Here is a 13,808-nt window from a genome sequence, read left to right as displayed (position 1 = left end):
AATCATTAATTATACGGTGGAGTTAATTTTTATCATGATTAGGGTACTGCATGTGACCACTGCCTTAATTACATCAGTATTTCTCAGTGTCAGATGCTAAAAATCTTCATTTAATTCTGAAATTTTGCCATGGGGAGTGAATCACCCCTTCTTTATCATGCATGAAAACTGCCCTGCTCTACAGAGCTTACTTAATACCAGTGGCATCAAGCAGTGTTTCAGTGAGCTTGGAAACCATTGCAGGCGCTGTGTAAGTATAAAGTTTGAGTAGGTAGTTGATGGTGAAATGGCTGGTCTGATTTTTCTTCTTCTCTTGTATAACTTAGTATCTGTAAGTTCTCTTCATTGCCAACTGGTTTTGTAGAAAGCGTTCATTAAACAAAGCCTACTCTTGAAAGTACGAAGGTTAAACAGGAGTCCATTTTGTGTATATTCTCTTCGTCTCTGATTTCCAGAATGTGGAAGAAGGAGGTGCGGCTTACCAAGCGGGTTTAAAAGCTGGAGATCTGATTACTCATATCAACGGAGAGCCAGTGCATGGTCTTGTTCATACGGAAGTCATTGAGTTGTTGTTAAAGGTAACTCTTGGACAACTGGGATACAAAAACGTTTGCTGTTTTCACCAAGGATTGATGTGTTATGTTTGTTTCCTTTAAAGATTAGTTATCAGATTTTGTAGTTGTTTTGCACTAGATCTGGAGGAAGGTCAGTGACTTCATATATCCTGCTATGATTTTAGTTTCTTTGCAATAAACTGGCACTGCTGCTGAGATAGCTGAAGTACATTCGAGGCACTGACACAGAGATGTCTCTGTCTCTCAAAAAATTTGACGTTTTCAAGCACTTTCTTGAATTCCCCCCGTCTTCATCAGGTGATTTCAGGCTTTTGACGATGATGCTATTTCTCGTTTTCTCCTGTTAAAGTGAAATCAATGAGCAAAAGTGGAAACAAAGAATACGAAATATTTTCTTGCCTACTGTACAGGAACTTGCCTTTCATAATGTTAAGGCCCAAAAGGTTTTTGTCTCACGTATAGCCAGGCATATCCCACAGAGCTGCTTTGCTTAATGAAGTTCTGATCCTGCAGTTGGACTTTTATGAATAATCTATCACATTTTTCTCTTGTGGAGTTTTCCGAGGTCTATCCTGTTAGAAAATTACAGTTTTTCCTTAAAAACAAACAAACAAAAAACCCAATTTTTTTTAACGAACAGTAGTGTCTTAGCTTTTCACTGTAGCTTATTATATTGCAGTTTTTATATAAACTTTTCAGCATAGACTAATGTTGGTCAAAATTATTTTAGATAGCTGTATATTTACTTCCTATATTATTAACAATTTATAGTGTTACATGTAGAGCTTTGCTGTCAAAGGGAGTAGTCACTTATAAAAGAAGATTGGAAAGCAATGAAGTAATGAGGAAATATAAAGAGCTGAGGAAAGATGCAAAATACACTTTTCCTTAAGTCTTTATTTTCCTTCTCTGAAACCAGGAAGAACTTCCAAGTTTTCCAATTTTGCAAGAAATGTGTAAGAGAAAATTCTGTAGTTTTAGGCAGTTGGGTCTGCAGTTGTTTTCTGTGTCAGATACAGAAAAAGAGAAACACGACAACCCTGCACACTGCTTACAAGAGTAAAGTCAAAACAAGAGATTGTTGTTTATTCAAATGTGCTGTATCATAAATGAATTCAGGCTATTGCAATTCCTTTGAAAAGAAGTTCACTGTAGTGGTGTACAGCACTGGGCAGGAGGTATGAATTTTTAAAATTTAATGTAGATATTTCCAGTTGGTTTTAGTTATTGAATCATCTGTTCATGCAAACGGTCCTAAAAGCTTAATTTGATTATATTTGTTACCTTTTTTTAACAAGATAAAAGGATTGTTTGGGGTTGATAATGAAGATTAAGTTTTCTCCTCCATTTAATCGTTGTAACAGTCAGTATTCTGAGACACGAATGACCAGTGAATGGACCACTGTTATTTGAGGCAAAACAGGATGTTTCTGTAGAAGCTTTCACCTTGAAAACTGCAGACTTGGTCAGTCCTTGGTCTCCTCCTGTCCAGCTACAATTATTGGAATTTCTCCTTGTCTCAAAGCTGGAAAAGAGGAAGTTTAGGAAATTTGGCAGAATTTGAGTATTTTCTAATCATTGGTTATCTGACATAAATTAGCCTGGCAACGTCTGCATAGGGCTTCCTACACTGCCAGCTCTTACTCTGATGCTGGAGTTCTGTCTCATTGCATTCGCGTTTGTGGTGTAGCTTCAATTTAAGGCAAAGTCAGCTTGTATTACTCACACCTAAAGGTTCCTCCTCCATTTTGGCAGAGTGGTAACAAAGTCTCAGTAACGACAACCCCTTTTGAAAACACTTCCATCAAGACAGGACCTGCCAGGCGAAACAGTTACAGAAGCCGAATGGTCAGGCGCAGTAAGAAAACCAAAAAGAAAGAGAGTTTAGAGAGGTGAGTAATCGTTCTGTTTCATCGCGAATATGTGTCCTTGTGTGTGTGTGTATACATAACAATTAATTTAAAATACGAAGTTAGTATTTTGAGTTAATATTTTTCTCTCTTGTCTTCTACATCTTTTTACCTTCTTCTGTGAGATCCTATGGTTGTAACACGTTCTTCCAACCCTGTTTTGCCTAAACTAGATCTGTTAAAATAACCCCTAAAAATCTTGCATGGCACACACGTATGGGGAAGAAAGTGAATAACTGAGGTTGCATCTTAATTTGGTTTAAGTATATCTTTTTGTACTTGTTTAATTAAACTTTCTAGTGCTAAGTTTATGGGCATTTTTAGTTTGATGATAAGTTTATGTGTATTTTGTAAATACACTGCTAGTACTTTATAGATATTCCTTCAGTTTTGGTGGGCTCTTAAATTAAGAAAAGGGAGATTTATACTCATGTTCTTCTGAAATACAGTGAGTAAATTTTAGTACAAATATCTATCCCACCTATTAGCAAATGAGGATATTTTCTAAACTTCATGCTCTGCGGTATGGTTTGCTTTCATGTAAACAGAGATTTAACATTTGCTTTTCTGAGGGTAACAGGAGAGGGAAGCAATGTCAGCTTGCAAGAGTTTTGCCTGTGGTAATAGTATCTTCTATGCATCTTAACTTTTGATTAATGCTGTTCTCTTCTCATGCTAGGAGAAGATCTCTCTTTAAAAAGCTGGCCAAGCAACCCTCCCCTCTTCTTCACACCAGCAGAAGTTTTTCCTGCCTGAACCGATCACTTTCATCAGGGGAGAGCTTGCCTGGGTCTCCAACCCACAGCTTATCGCCTAGATCACCTACCCCAAGCTACCGCTCTACTCCTGATTTTCCATCTGGTGAGTGTGAAGGACAAGGGCAGAGGAAAAGGGCGTGAAGTGTGTTCTACTTCTTGTGAGCCCCCTGGATCTGTTGTACTCTGCTAAGAGTAGTCAGCTCTGACAAGCGTGATCATTGAACAGCTGATTTCTGTCTGGAAAAAGGGAGAAAGATTCCTGATGCAAAATCAAAGGTGTTTTCATGATATAGAAGTACCTAAAAGGGAACTGTATGCTTCGTTTGTCCCAGAGTTTAAATCCAAGTCCAATGGCTGTAAGTGGAGTAATAAACAATCCAAGTTTGGAGTAAAAGGTAGAATCTTGCCTACGAGAGGCTGATCGATAAAAGAACGAAACTAACAAAAAAGTTGCTACATAATGGAAGTAGCATGGGCACTCACGAATGCAGATTTATTGAAAAGATTGGTTAGGTGCTGAAATATGCATCTTTCTGGCTCCTAAAAGCCTGCCCCTTTTTCCTGTTTTACTTCTGTCATGATTTTAGTGTGTACTAAAAGTGACTGCTGTTGTACAATCCCTTGGCAAAAGTAAATTATTTTCCAGGAAAAGCAAAGGCAAGGAAAGCCTTGATCATTGCTTTGAAGTGGCAGAAAGCATTAGCTGTTTTATTTAAATAGAAGGAAATGATAACTTACAGGGGATGAAGGAACAGAGGAGGGGAAAGGGAGAAATAGCAACGTAATTGGAGTGATGAGGGGTTTACAGCCCAGTCACTCAAAACCTTCCACAAATTCTGGAACATTGTGGTAGCAGATGGCACATAGGCCTTTTGGACCGGTGAAAGTTCCATGTCTCACTGAACATTTAGACAAGATTCAAAAAATCTTGCTCATCTTATGTTTGTTTGGTTTGATTGTTTGTTCTTTTTGTAGGTACTAACTCTTCCCAGAGTAGCTCCCCTAGTTCAAGTGCTCCCAATTCTCCAGCTGGTTCAGGACACATAAGACCCAGCACTCTTCATGGCTTGGGTCCAAAGCTTGGTGGGCAAAGATACAGATCGGGAAGACGCAAATCAGCTGGCAGCATTCCTCTCTCTCCTCTTGCACGGACACCTTCTCCAACACCCCAGCCGACATCCCCTCAGCGATCTCCATCACCATTGCTAGGACATTCGATTGGAAATACAAAAATAGCTCAATCTTTTCCTAGCAAAATGCACTCCCCTCCAACTATTGTAAGGCATATTGTTAGGCCAAAGAGTGCAGAGCCACCGAGATCTCCACTGTTAAAGAGAGTCCAATCTGAAGAGAAACTTGCACCCTCTTATGGCAATGATAAGAAACACTTATGTTCACGAAAACACAGTCTGGAAGTGACCCAGGAAGAAGTGAATAGAGAATTGTCCCAAAGGGAAGTGACTCTTCAGAGCTTGGAGGAGAATGTATGTGATGTGCCATCACTCACACGAGTCAGGCCTGCAGAGCAGGGCTGCTTGAAACGACCCATCTCTCGAAAATTAGGTAGACAAGAATCCATCGATGAGCTAGACAGAGAGAAGCTGAAGGTCAAGATAGTTATGAAAAAGCAAGATTTTGCTGAAAAAGCAAATGCTGCTGTACATGAACCTAGCAGTGAACCAGAAAATCCCAATACCTTAAGATTGGAAGAAAGAGACAAAAAAGCATTCCAGAAGGTATTAGAAAGATCAAATCAGTTTGAAACAAAAATTGTTACTTTGGAGACCCAGTCAGCTGGTGGCATACTCAAAGACACCCTTCAAAAGAATGCAAACTTGAGATCAAATGATGGTGTTGCTTTAGATGCACAGATGTTGTGTCATGGGCCTCCGTCTAATGAACTCAGTCATATTTCTTATGACTTCAAAAGAATTTCCCCTCCGTGTACACTGCAAGACGTGCTACCTCAGTCCTCTGACAAGATGCTAAATGGAAAGGGGGAAAACACAGATAAAAATGTACCAACAAAAGAATTTGTCAAATTTGAAAGATTAGATGGTAAACTTGCAAATATTGATTATCTTAGAAAGAAAATGTCCATTGAAGAAAAAGATGACAGTGTCTGTCCAGTGCTAAAACCCAAATTGACATCAAATGTTCATGAATGCCTTCAACTTAATACAGGCAGACCACCCATAAACATACAGCAAGACTCCACTGCAGTGGCCGATGGTAGAGCATTTATTGGCAGTGCACATGCTGCTCAGATTAACTCAGTGTCTTTTGTTCCTCTCAAGACCTTGAATGGTCGAGCGGACATGAGTGTGGAAAAATCAGTCCTTATTTCCACTGAGGCTCCTGTCAGAAAAAGTCCATCAGAATATAAACTTGATGGGAGGTCTGTTTCCTGTTTGAAGCCAATAGAAGGCACACTAGACATTGCCTTACTTTCTGGGCCACAGGCTTCGAAGACTGAACTGCCTTTGTGTGTGCTGCCAGAAGGACAGAGCACCAGCAGTAATGGGGGACCTCCTAAACCCCCAGCACCACAAGGGAGTGGTGGGAAGGCAGAGCTGGCCTGTCAGAAAGAGCAGTTGTCAAGCTATTCAAAATCTGGCAAAGTCAATGTATCAGAGCCTCAGGCTCTGCAAACAAGCAAGAGTTCTCCACATCCACCAGTCATCCCTGTGGCTGCAGAAGTAGTGGCAGAGAAAAAGGTTTCTAGTCCTGCTACTAAAGGCAGTATTTCTGTTATTGAAGCTGTTCAAAAGAAAGACACCTCCCTTTCAAAACAGAAGGACAATTCAATGGAGGCAAAGTCTTGCGTTATGCAAAGTCAGAGTGTTAAACCTACTCAAACATACTCCAAACTTTCTGCTGTACAAAGCACTCCTGAAAAAGCTGTAGGAAAAGAGAAGCAAATACAAAAGGAATTGCCTGCCAAACAGCCAGTAGCCCAGAGAAGTTGTGAGCCTATCCCTGCAAAGGTGGAGGTGATCAGGGAGTCATCTCTGAAGGTATCTGTCTCGGATGTCCAGATAACGAGCTACTCCAAAAGCAATGAAAAAAATTGTGCTGATTTTGCCATTCCACCTCAGATGCAAGGAAAAATGCAGGCAGCTGGCCCCAGGGCACAACCTAAGGATGGCAGAGAATCACTGAAACAGCTAGGCAAAGATGACAGCAGTGTTGCTAGTAGTTTTGTGGAAAGGGAAATAACCAAGCAGAAAGTTCTGAGTGAATCTAAGAAAGTTATCTCAGAGTCAAAGAGCGAAGCTCTTCCATCCAAACAGCTCATGCAACCCTTAGTAGATTGTGATCCTAAAAATGAGAAATCTGCACCGTTTTCCTCTGTGCAGAAAGACAATGCCAAAGATTTAGGAAAGAAAGATCAGAAACAACTCACTGACATAAGGCTTCAAACTACTGAGAGAGAGCAGTCCAGCCAAGTTCCTCGTCAGCAACTTAACGCTTCAGGCTCCCCTGCTGTGAGAGACACTGTAAGCAGAAACTGTGCTGTAGATGTTCACGTAGGTGTTCAAGAACATGTGAAACCTGCTGCCACCTATGTGGAAAGCAGCAGTAAACAGAGGCCAGTCTCCGATACAAGTTCCTCTAAGTCTAAGTACTTGGATAAACAGATATTGTCACAAAAACCATGCACTCCAACCATAAAAGAAAAAGAAACAATTATTCAGGTGTCTACCAGCTCCCGGAAAGATGGGAAACATGCCAGTAAAAATGTGCTAGATCCCCTTTCTTCTGTTTCAGGCTCTGTGAGAAAAACAAGCAATGAACATGTGCAGGCCGAAAGGCCTGTGAGTTTGGAGCATGGCTCAGTAGCCACCCTCCAAATGAGCAGCATCACTCCTGACACCAAACCCAAATCCTCTGCTGTCAGCTCGGTACCAGCAGGCCCAGAGAGTTCTAGGCAGATGCAGAGGCAAGAACCAGCAGGCTTGGGGGAATCTGCTGATCAAGAGCAACTTCACCTCAGTGAAAAACAAACCGTGTCTCCAAAGTTTTCCACTGTGAAAGACTGTCTCTTTCTGAGCAAACAGGCAGACAGAAGTCCTAGTAACCAGATGATCTCTGCAGACAAAAGACCCGAAGGAAAAATATGCACTGATGCACTTTATGTTCAACTTGACAGTGGGAAAGTAGAGCCTACCCTTTGCCTCGCAAACTGCGATGCCAGAGGGAAAGGAGCAGAAAAAGCGACCGCAAGTAGCAAAAGCTCTCAAGATTCAAAAGGGAAAGCACAAGTTAATCAAAAACAGCCAGAGGATGCAAACAAGCAGATTGCAACAAAACATTTGTCATCTGGCAGCGGGCAGAGTTCTTGTCGCGTGGCTGCAACACCAGGAAAGCCACTGACTTGTTCAGCCAATTTCTCTGAATGTAGACAAGAAGCATCTGTTTTGTCTTCAGCGAAGAGTGATGCATCTTCAGCAAAGGTTAAAGCAGGCTCACCTGAGCTTCCTGCAACCTGCAAGGAACTAAGTAAGAAAAGCACCTCTTCCGCAGGGAGCGATAAGGCAGAAATAACTAAAAGTGTTTCATTGATGGCCTTGCACAGTGCTCCTGTTATAGCAGAAACCCACCACCCTGCTTCAAACCTTGGGGGGAAACCTGGAAATCAAGAAAAGTCTTTTTTTGTTAACACTGTGGATGTAAAGGGAAAAGATGCCGTTCAGGCTCAGCAGTCTGCTTCAAGAAAACAGAATGTAGGTAAAGATTTATCCAGGTCAGCAACCACACCTGACCGCCCTAACGCACTTTCTAATGACAAAGACTCAGCTCGGCAGCGGCGAGGAAAGGAAGCTTCACGGAGCAGTCCTCACAAAAAATCCTGTTAACTTTAAGACCTGGCAGGTGTGAGTTCAAGACTTAACTGAAACAATGTCAATATATTAAACCAGCACTGTGTCGTGTCTTTGTGCAGCAAAGCTTTCATGTCACTGAAGAAAGATGACAAGGGGATATGTAAAGAGAGGACTTTTTTCAAAATGCCTTCCCAATTGTAACCGGTAAAACTGTTACCATGTAGTATTTGTACAAAAATACCTTTACAGCTGAGAGCTGTTGAAGAAAAGATTTCCTCTGTAAATACCTAGCGATGTGTTTGGGGTTTGAATGTAGCATATATACTTTGCTGCTGATTGCGTTGTTTACTCTTCCCTTTTTTAAGATAGTTGCTTTGCCACTTATTTGCCATACTCGAATATGAAAGAATTATTAGAACTCAGACCTGGCATGGACATGCACAAGCATGGGTCTGACTGGAAAATAAAAGCAGGCCACATTTTTACTTACTAAAGATCCTAGCTAGAGGTTAAAAAAAATACTAGTACAGAATAAATATGGTGACTTATTGTGAGTTTTTACATGTATTTTTAATAAGCCAATTTTGATAATACTGTACCTGGCTGACTGCTTCACCAGATCTAACACAAGACCTAACTGCATCTCCCTACCGCCCAAAGCCTGTCTCTTAGAGTAGGTGTCGTTAAAGCTACGGGAGGACCACTTGGTTATCGGGGCGTCGCAGTGAGAGTCGTGTTCTCTGGTGAAACGGTGGTTCTCGTCTTGTCTATTGGGAGTGTGTTCTGTGACCTTCACCTCAGACAAGGCTGAGACTCTGAAGCACATGCCGTGTGCTTAGTTTTTGCTGCAATCCTCTCTTGAGTTCCTTGAGCTTTTTTAAATTCAGGCCCTTACAGTGTGAGGCACAAGTATAAGCACATGACTTGCAGTACTAGTATGTTCGTCCCTGTTTTTTAATACATTTAGAGAATTCGTATTATCGTGGCATAATTAGCTTCATACAGCCATAGCTTTTTTTCTATTTTATGACAAGTAAGGTAAAAAGCAGTTTCAGTATCGTATCTTCAAAAAAGTTCAGGACATCCGATACATTTTAATACATAGCTGGGGCCTTATGTTGTAGACTTAACTTGCTGTTTTTAGCAAGTAATTCTGTGTTTCACATTCATTTCTAAATGCATTGAGTAGCTCCATACATTTCATAACATAATCTTTTTATTTGTATGCAAAAAAAGTAAATACTGTAATTATAAAAGAAGCATTTTGTAACAAAGGAACCTGTTGGAGCTATTTGGTGCTAGAATGTGAGTGTCTTTTTACTTTTGCTAAGCCTTATTTAAATTTTGTATACTGTGGAACATGTAGACTTAGGTCATTTTAGCGTGGAGGTATTTAGTTTGTTTTGAAGGATGAAAGGTAAAATTTGAAACATGTACAGAAGCACTACAAAATAGCCTTGCAGATGCGTGGTTTTTAATAATGGGGATCAATAGAATGGTGGTTTTGCTTATTTCTGTTATATGTACCCACAGTAGAGCTAGGCCCCTACCTGTTTCATCAGGGCTTACGGGTTGTCTTTCTGTCTCAAAAGCTAGAAAATTGTTCATAAAAATACAGTGTAATCTTGACTTGGAGTTTGTATGACAACTGACAGTGTGCAGAATTCATTTCCCTCTGGTGAAAAGTTTATTCTACTGATTAGTTGAGTTGGATTACATCAAACCTGTCATGGAAAGATAGTATCACAAACAAGTCCTTCTGATTTTTTTATGTGGCACTGGAACATTCATACTGCCTTTGTGTTCACAGAGGAGCTAGTGAGCAATGGATAATATTTTTTGAGCGGTTTTAAAGATAAAATGGTCTTGACATTTACAGTTCATCTGTGCTTTGGCAGTTACTACAAATGAATGCTAATGCACTTCGAAATTACATTTCTGTCTGGGAGGTATTTCCTAGTTTACAGTCTTCTGCATTTTTTTTCAGCTATCCTCTTGTTTCCTTTAAAGCACATCTAGCTATTTGTTTACAGTATACCTTTATGTATATTTTGTATAGTTCATTATCACTTCTGACAAATAACTTCTTTGCATTTTGGAAATGTAACAGTGCTTAAGCTTGTGTTTATGTAGTACCTGTTTGTTGGTGTTTACCTTATTGGTGAGCTGTTAGAGATCCTCCTACCTGTGTGCTACTTGGTCAGTCCTTATGTGATTGTAGATCTGATGTGTTCTTTTGTAGACTTCCTGCTGTAGATTCCTCAGCTTACAAAAAAAAAAAAAAAAGAAAAGAGAAAAAAAAAAAAGAAAAAAAATTGTTAGGGTCTGTGCAATAAAGTGTTTGCAGTCTTATTTTCTCTAAGAAACTCCTTATGGATGTCATAATTGTTGTATATTGAACACGATTATTTATACTTATGCAGTTGCATAACATTGAAATAAAAATTCAGCATGAAACACTGTTGTGTTATCATTTTTCCTTGAACTGCGTTCACTCCTGTAACTTAAGGCACATCTCTGCTCAACTCAGAGGTGGGCAGTTGGTTAGTTTTTTTCCCTCTGGGGCCAACTCAGTGCATCTCTTAAGGCACATGCTGGCCGAGGATTTTGCATAAGGAAATGCAGTTTAGTCTGGAGACGTAGGAGGTCTGCATAGCCGAGTATGTCGTCTCAGGCAGTGGCTGCAACCACTGCTCTGCTGTTGGTTAGGTAGGCACGAGGTGATGATGGATGACATATCCTAACTGGTCGCTAACAATGGCAGTAGGCTGTAACGTGACATTTAAATCTTTCCTCCAAAACATGTATAATTACTTAAAATAGGTCAGTATGTGTTTTAGGGTCAAAATACCCAATCTTTATTGGTTTTTTTTATTCATGCTGAATTTTCAGCCTTAACAAATTTCCTGGAGCATGTGTAAGTGCAACATTTTCTTCAGTTTTGAAATCTCTACCCCTTGAACATCATCAAATTTTATTCTCTTTTTCTTATAATAGAAGATAAAATAGATGCAGTGAACCAGACAGGGGAGATGGAGCAGAGCACCTCAGTATGCAGTGGCCTCTTTGATGAAGAAAAATCCTTTTGGCAGGAGGAGCAACAGGGCAGGATTATTGCTCCCCCAATTTTCATCTTTCCACTTCTTGTAAAAGAGCAGCATTAATTAAAATACATGTTTCTTTACTGTTCCATTGCCAGTAGCTCTGCACAGCCGGTTGCATGTGCCAGGAACTGTTGGTCTGGTGGGGGAGGCTATTTTTGTTCACGTTTTATTATTGCATTGTTTTCTCTGTGTTTTTTCCTCTGTACAAAACCAAGTACAGCAGTGTTACACATCACTTTTACTGCTTTGCTCTCTGAAACTAATAGGTGAGGGGAAACTGCAGGTCACCCCCAACCTTTCCAACTTGCTGCAACCCAGCAGAAGGCAGATAGTCTGCAAAATTGGTGGGCTGGCAGGTGGTGTGATGAGTCGAGGAGGGGAAGGCAGGATCCAGCAGCTCAGGGAAAGGAAATTACTAGAGTTGAGGATTGGCTCTGGATCTAACTGCTCTGCCTGCTGTGCCATTTCTGGCTGTGGACAGCAGCAGTCACCTCTGCCTGGGGAGGCATAGAAACCTGCATGCCCAGACTGAGTCTCCGTAGTGTTCAGGAGCAGCGGAAAGGGGTGGTGTAAGGGGTTTGCGCTGAGGAAGAAGTTGGGAGAGAAAGGTTCCTGGTATTATATCTGGCATGGCCTGTCACCCTCACTTCCACTGTTGTAAGAAGAGACTGCACCTCACCTGGGATGGGAATGCTTTCATGGTCTGGAAGGGAAACATGGGCTCCTTTCTTCAGCACTGAACTCACAGTTTGCTATGTTCCCTTAGACCCCATATTTTTCTCTTATGTAGTTTGCAAGAGTTAGCAGGGATGCCAAGGTTGGATTTGGATGGTGGCTCAGATGGCAGCTCAGAAAGAATAGAACACAGGACAGGAAGATACTAGAGTGTGTATGGATGCATGTCCCAATTCATAGCTTGAGTTAGCGACGGTTTTTCTTTCCACTGACTATAGTACAGTATTTGATTAGCACTGACCAGCTCAATCTCCCAGACATCTGCCAAGGACGGATTTGAGTGAACTGGGGATAGATGCTAGAAGTGATGGTTCAAGCTGCAAAGAGTTGGGAGCATCAGGAAGAGTGGAGAAGGCTGCGGAGTAAGAAGACAGTAACAATGTGGGTAAGTTCTAGCATAAGCAAGCCCTTCAAAATGCAGGTGTGAATTAGATACAGGGGCAAAAGGATGTCTGAGAGATTTGCTTCAGAAGGATGTCATCTGCTGCTGGGGGAGAAGAATTCCCATTGTATTTGTCAGTCAAGGAGGTACGATATGAGTGAGTGGTGAGGAAGGGATCTCACCCGCTCTTTTTCCAGGTACAGACAAGACTAGTGAATTAGAGAAAGTTCTTAAAAGAATGTCTGTCGACATGAGGATTTTTTTTTTTTTTTTAAGTTGACAGATTTAGAAAGTGACCTCTTCAACCATCCTGTTCAGAGTAAAATCCTCTGTCAAAAATTGACTTGCATCTTACTGATAGTATCTTTTTTAAGCACAGTTGGGGAAGGAAGAACTTGGCTCTGAGTTTTGGTTTGTCCAACTGAAATAAAGATAAGTGCTTAGCAGTCTGAAATGTGACTTGTTAGCTAAGATCTGCTAAAGTTTCTTCTCTGTGTAAATACTGATAACAAATCCTATTTTGCAGTTTTGTGCTGTACCATGACTTCAGTGACATCTAGCCCAGGAGCCAGCATGGTGGTGAGTTCGATCCTGTTAGGCACCGTTCACCTCAGGCGATTCCCTTGTTCTCTCTGTGTGCCAGCTCCCCAGCTGTATTTGAAAAAATAAGAGATAAAAGGCCTGACTGGAAACCAAGGACTGCATCAGATCAAAGCTTGACTGGGTAAACAAATCTATAAAGAAAAATAGATCTACTGTCTCTTTCCATTTATATCCTTGCTAAGTAATCCCAGAAGACTAAACCTTTGGACTTCAAAAAGTTTTAATATATAATCTGGACATTTTAGTGTATTATAGCCATATATAATTTTTCCTTCAGAATAATCAGTCCCTGTATTTAGGATTTGTGTATCCTGAAACACACAGTGTATGCTGTTCAGTACTGTTGTTTATACCGTGTCCTATGAATGGTGTTTTACAGGCAAGTAAGAAAGCAGAGATGATGCTGTAATGTAAATCAAAGAGAAATAAAAATGACAACCGATGAAGATATGGTCATCAAAAACAAGTTGTGTGGAGGGAAAGCGATGGAAAGAGATGGGTCGCAGGAAAGTCTGTACTTAGTACTCTGTGTGCAAATATATATTGCATGGGAACATGTTCACCGTTTCGCCTTTTCAGCCGTCTTCGAGTTTTAACCGACTGAAGTCTGCACGTGAGCCCACGCCATGATGCTGGGTAGCGTTTCAGAAACTGGTGGTGTTTAAATCCTGTGTTCTTCTCTCCAAATGAAGAGGCATTTCAGAAAGCATCCAGTTTTCCCCTCAAGTCACTGATATTTGTGATTCTCCTGCAGTCACTACCTGATACTTGCAGCAATTTCTTTTGCGCCTATCCCAAGCCATGAACTGTGTCATGCTCCCTTTTAACTTCACTATTTGTCTATCCCTTTCCTGAACCCACAAATTTAAGAGGGAAACAATGGAAGCAGCAGGTCTCTCTTGGATGGCGCACACA

At 40.8% G+C, this 13,808-nt stretch overlaps 1 protein-coding gene across 1 annotated transcript; it reads left to right on the top strand.

Annotated features, from left to right (window-relative positions):
• Positions 1 to 455: 455 nt before the first annotated feature.
• On the top strand, positions 456 to 8,102 carry MAST4 (microtubule associated serine/threonine kinase family member 4; the record flags this gene model as incomplete). Its single annotated transcript, XM_009576881.1, has 4 exons — positions 456 to 578; positions 2,331 to 2,467; positions 3,165 to 3,346; positions 4,219 to 8,102. Coding segments are annotated over 4 exons (4,326 nt in total), but the record flags the coding sequence as incomplete, so codon positions are not given.
• Between the last annotated feature and the right edge of the window lie 5,706 nt (positions 8,103 to 13,808).

Source organism: Fulmarus glacialis, unplaced genomic scaffold (assembly GCF_000690835.1).
Source record: "Fulmarus glacialis isolate BGI_N327 unplaced genomic scaffold, ASM69083v1 scaffold43424, whole genome shotgun sequence".
NCBI lineage: Eukaryota > Metazoa > Chordata > Aves > Procellariiformes > Procellariidae > Fulmarus > Fulmarus glacialis.
This window is presented reverse-complemented; position numbering and strand designations above follow the sequence as displayed.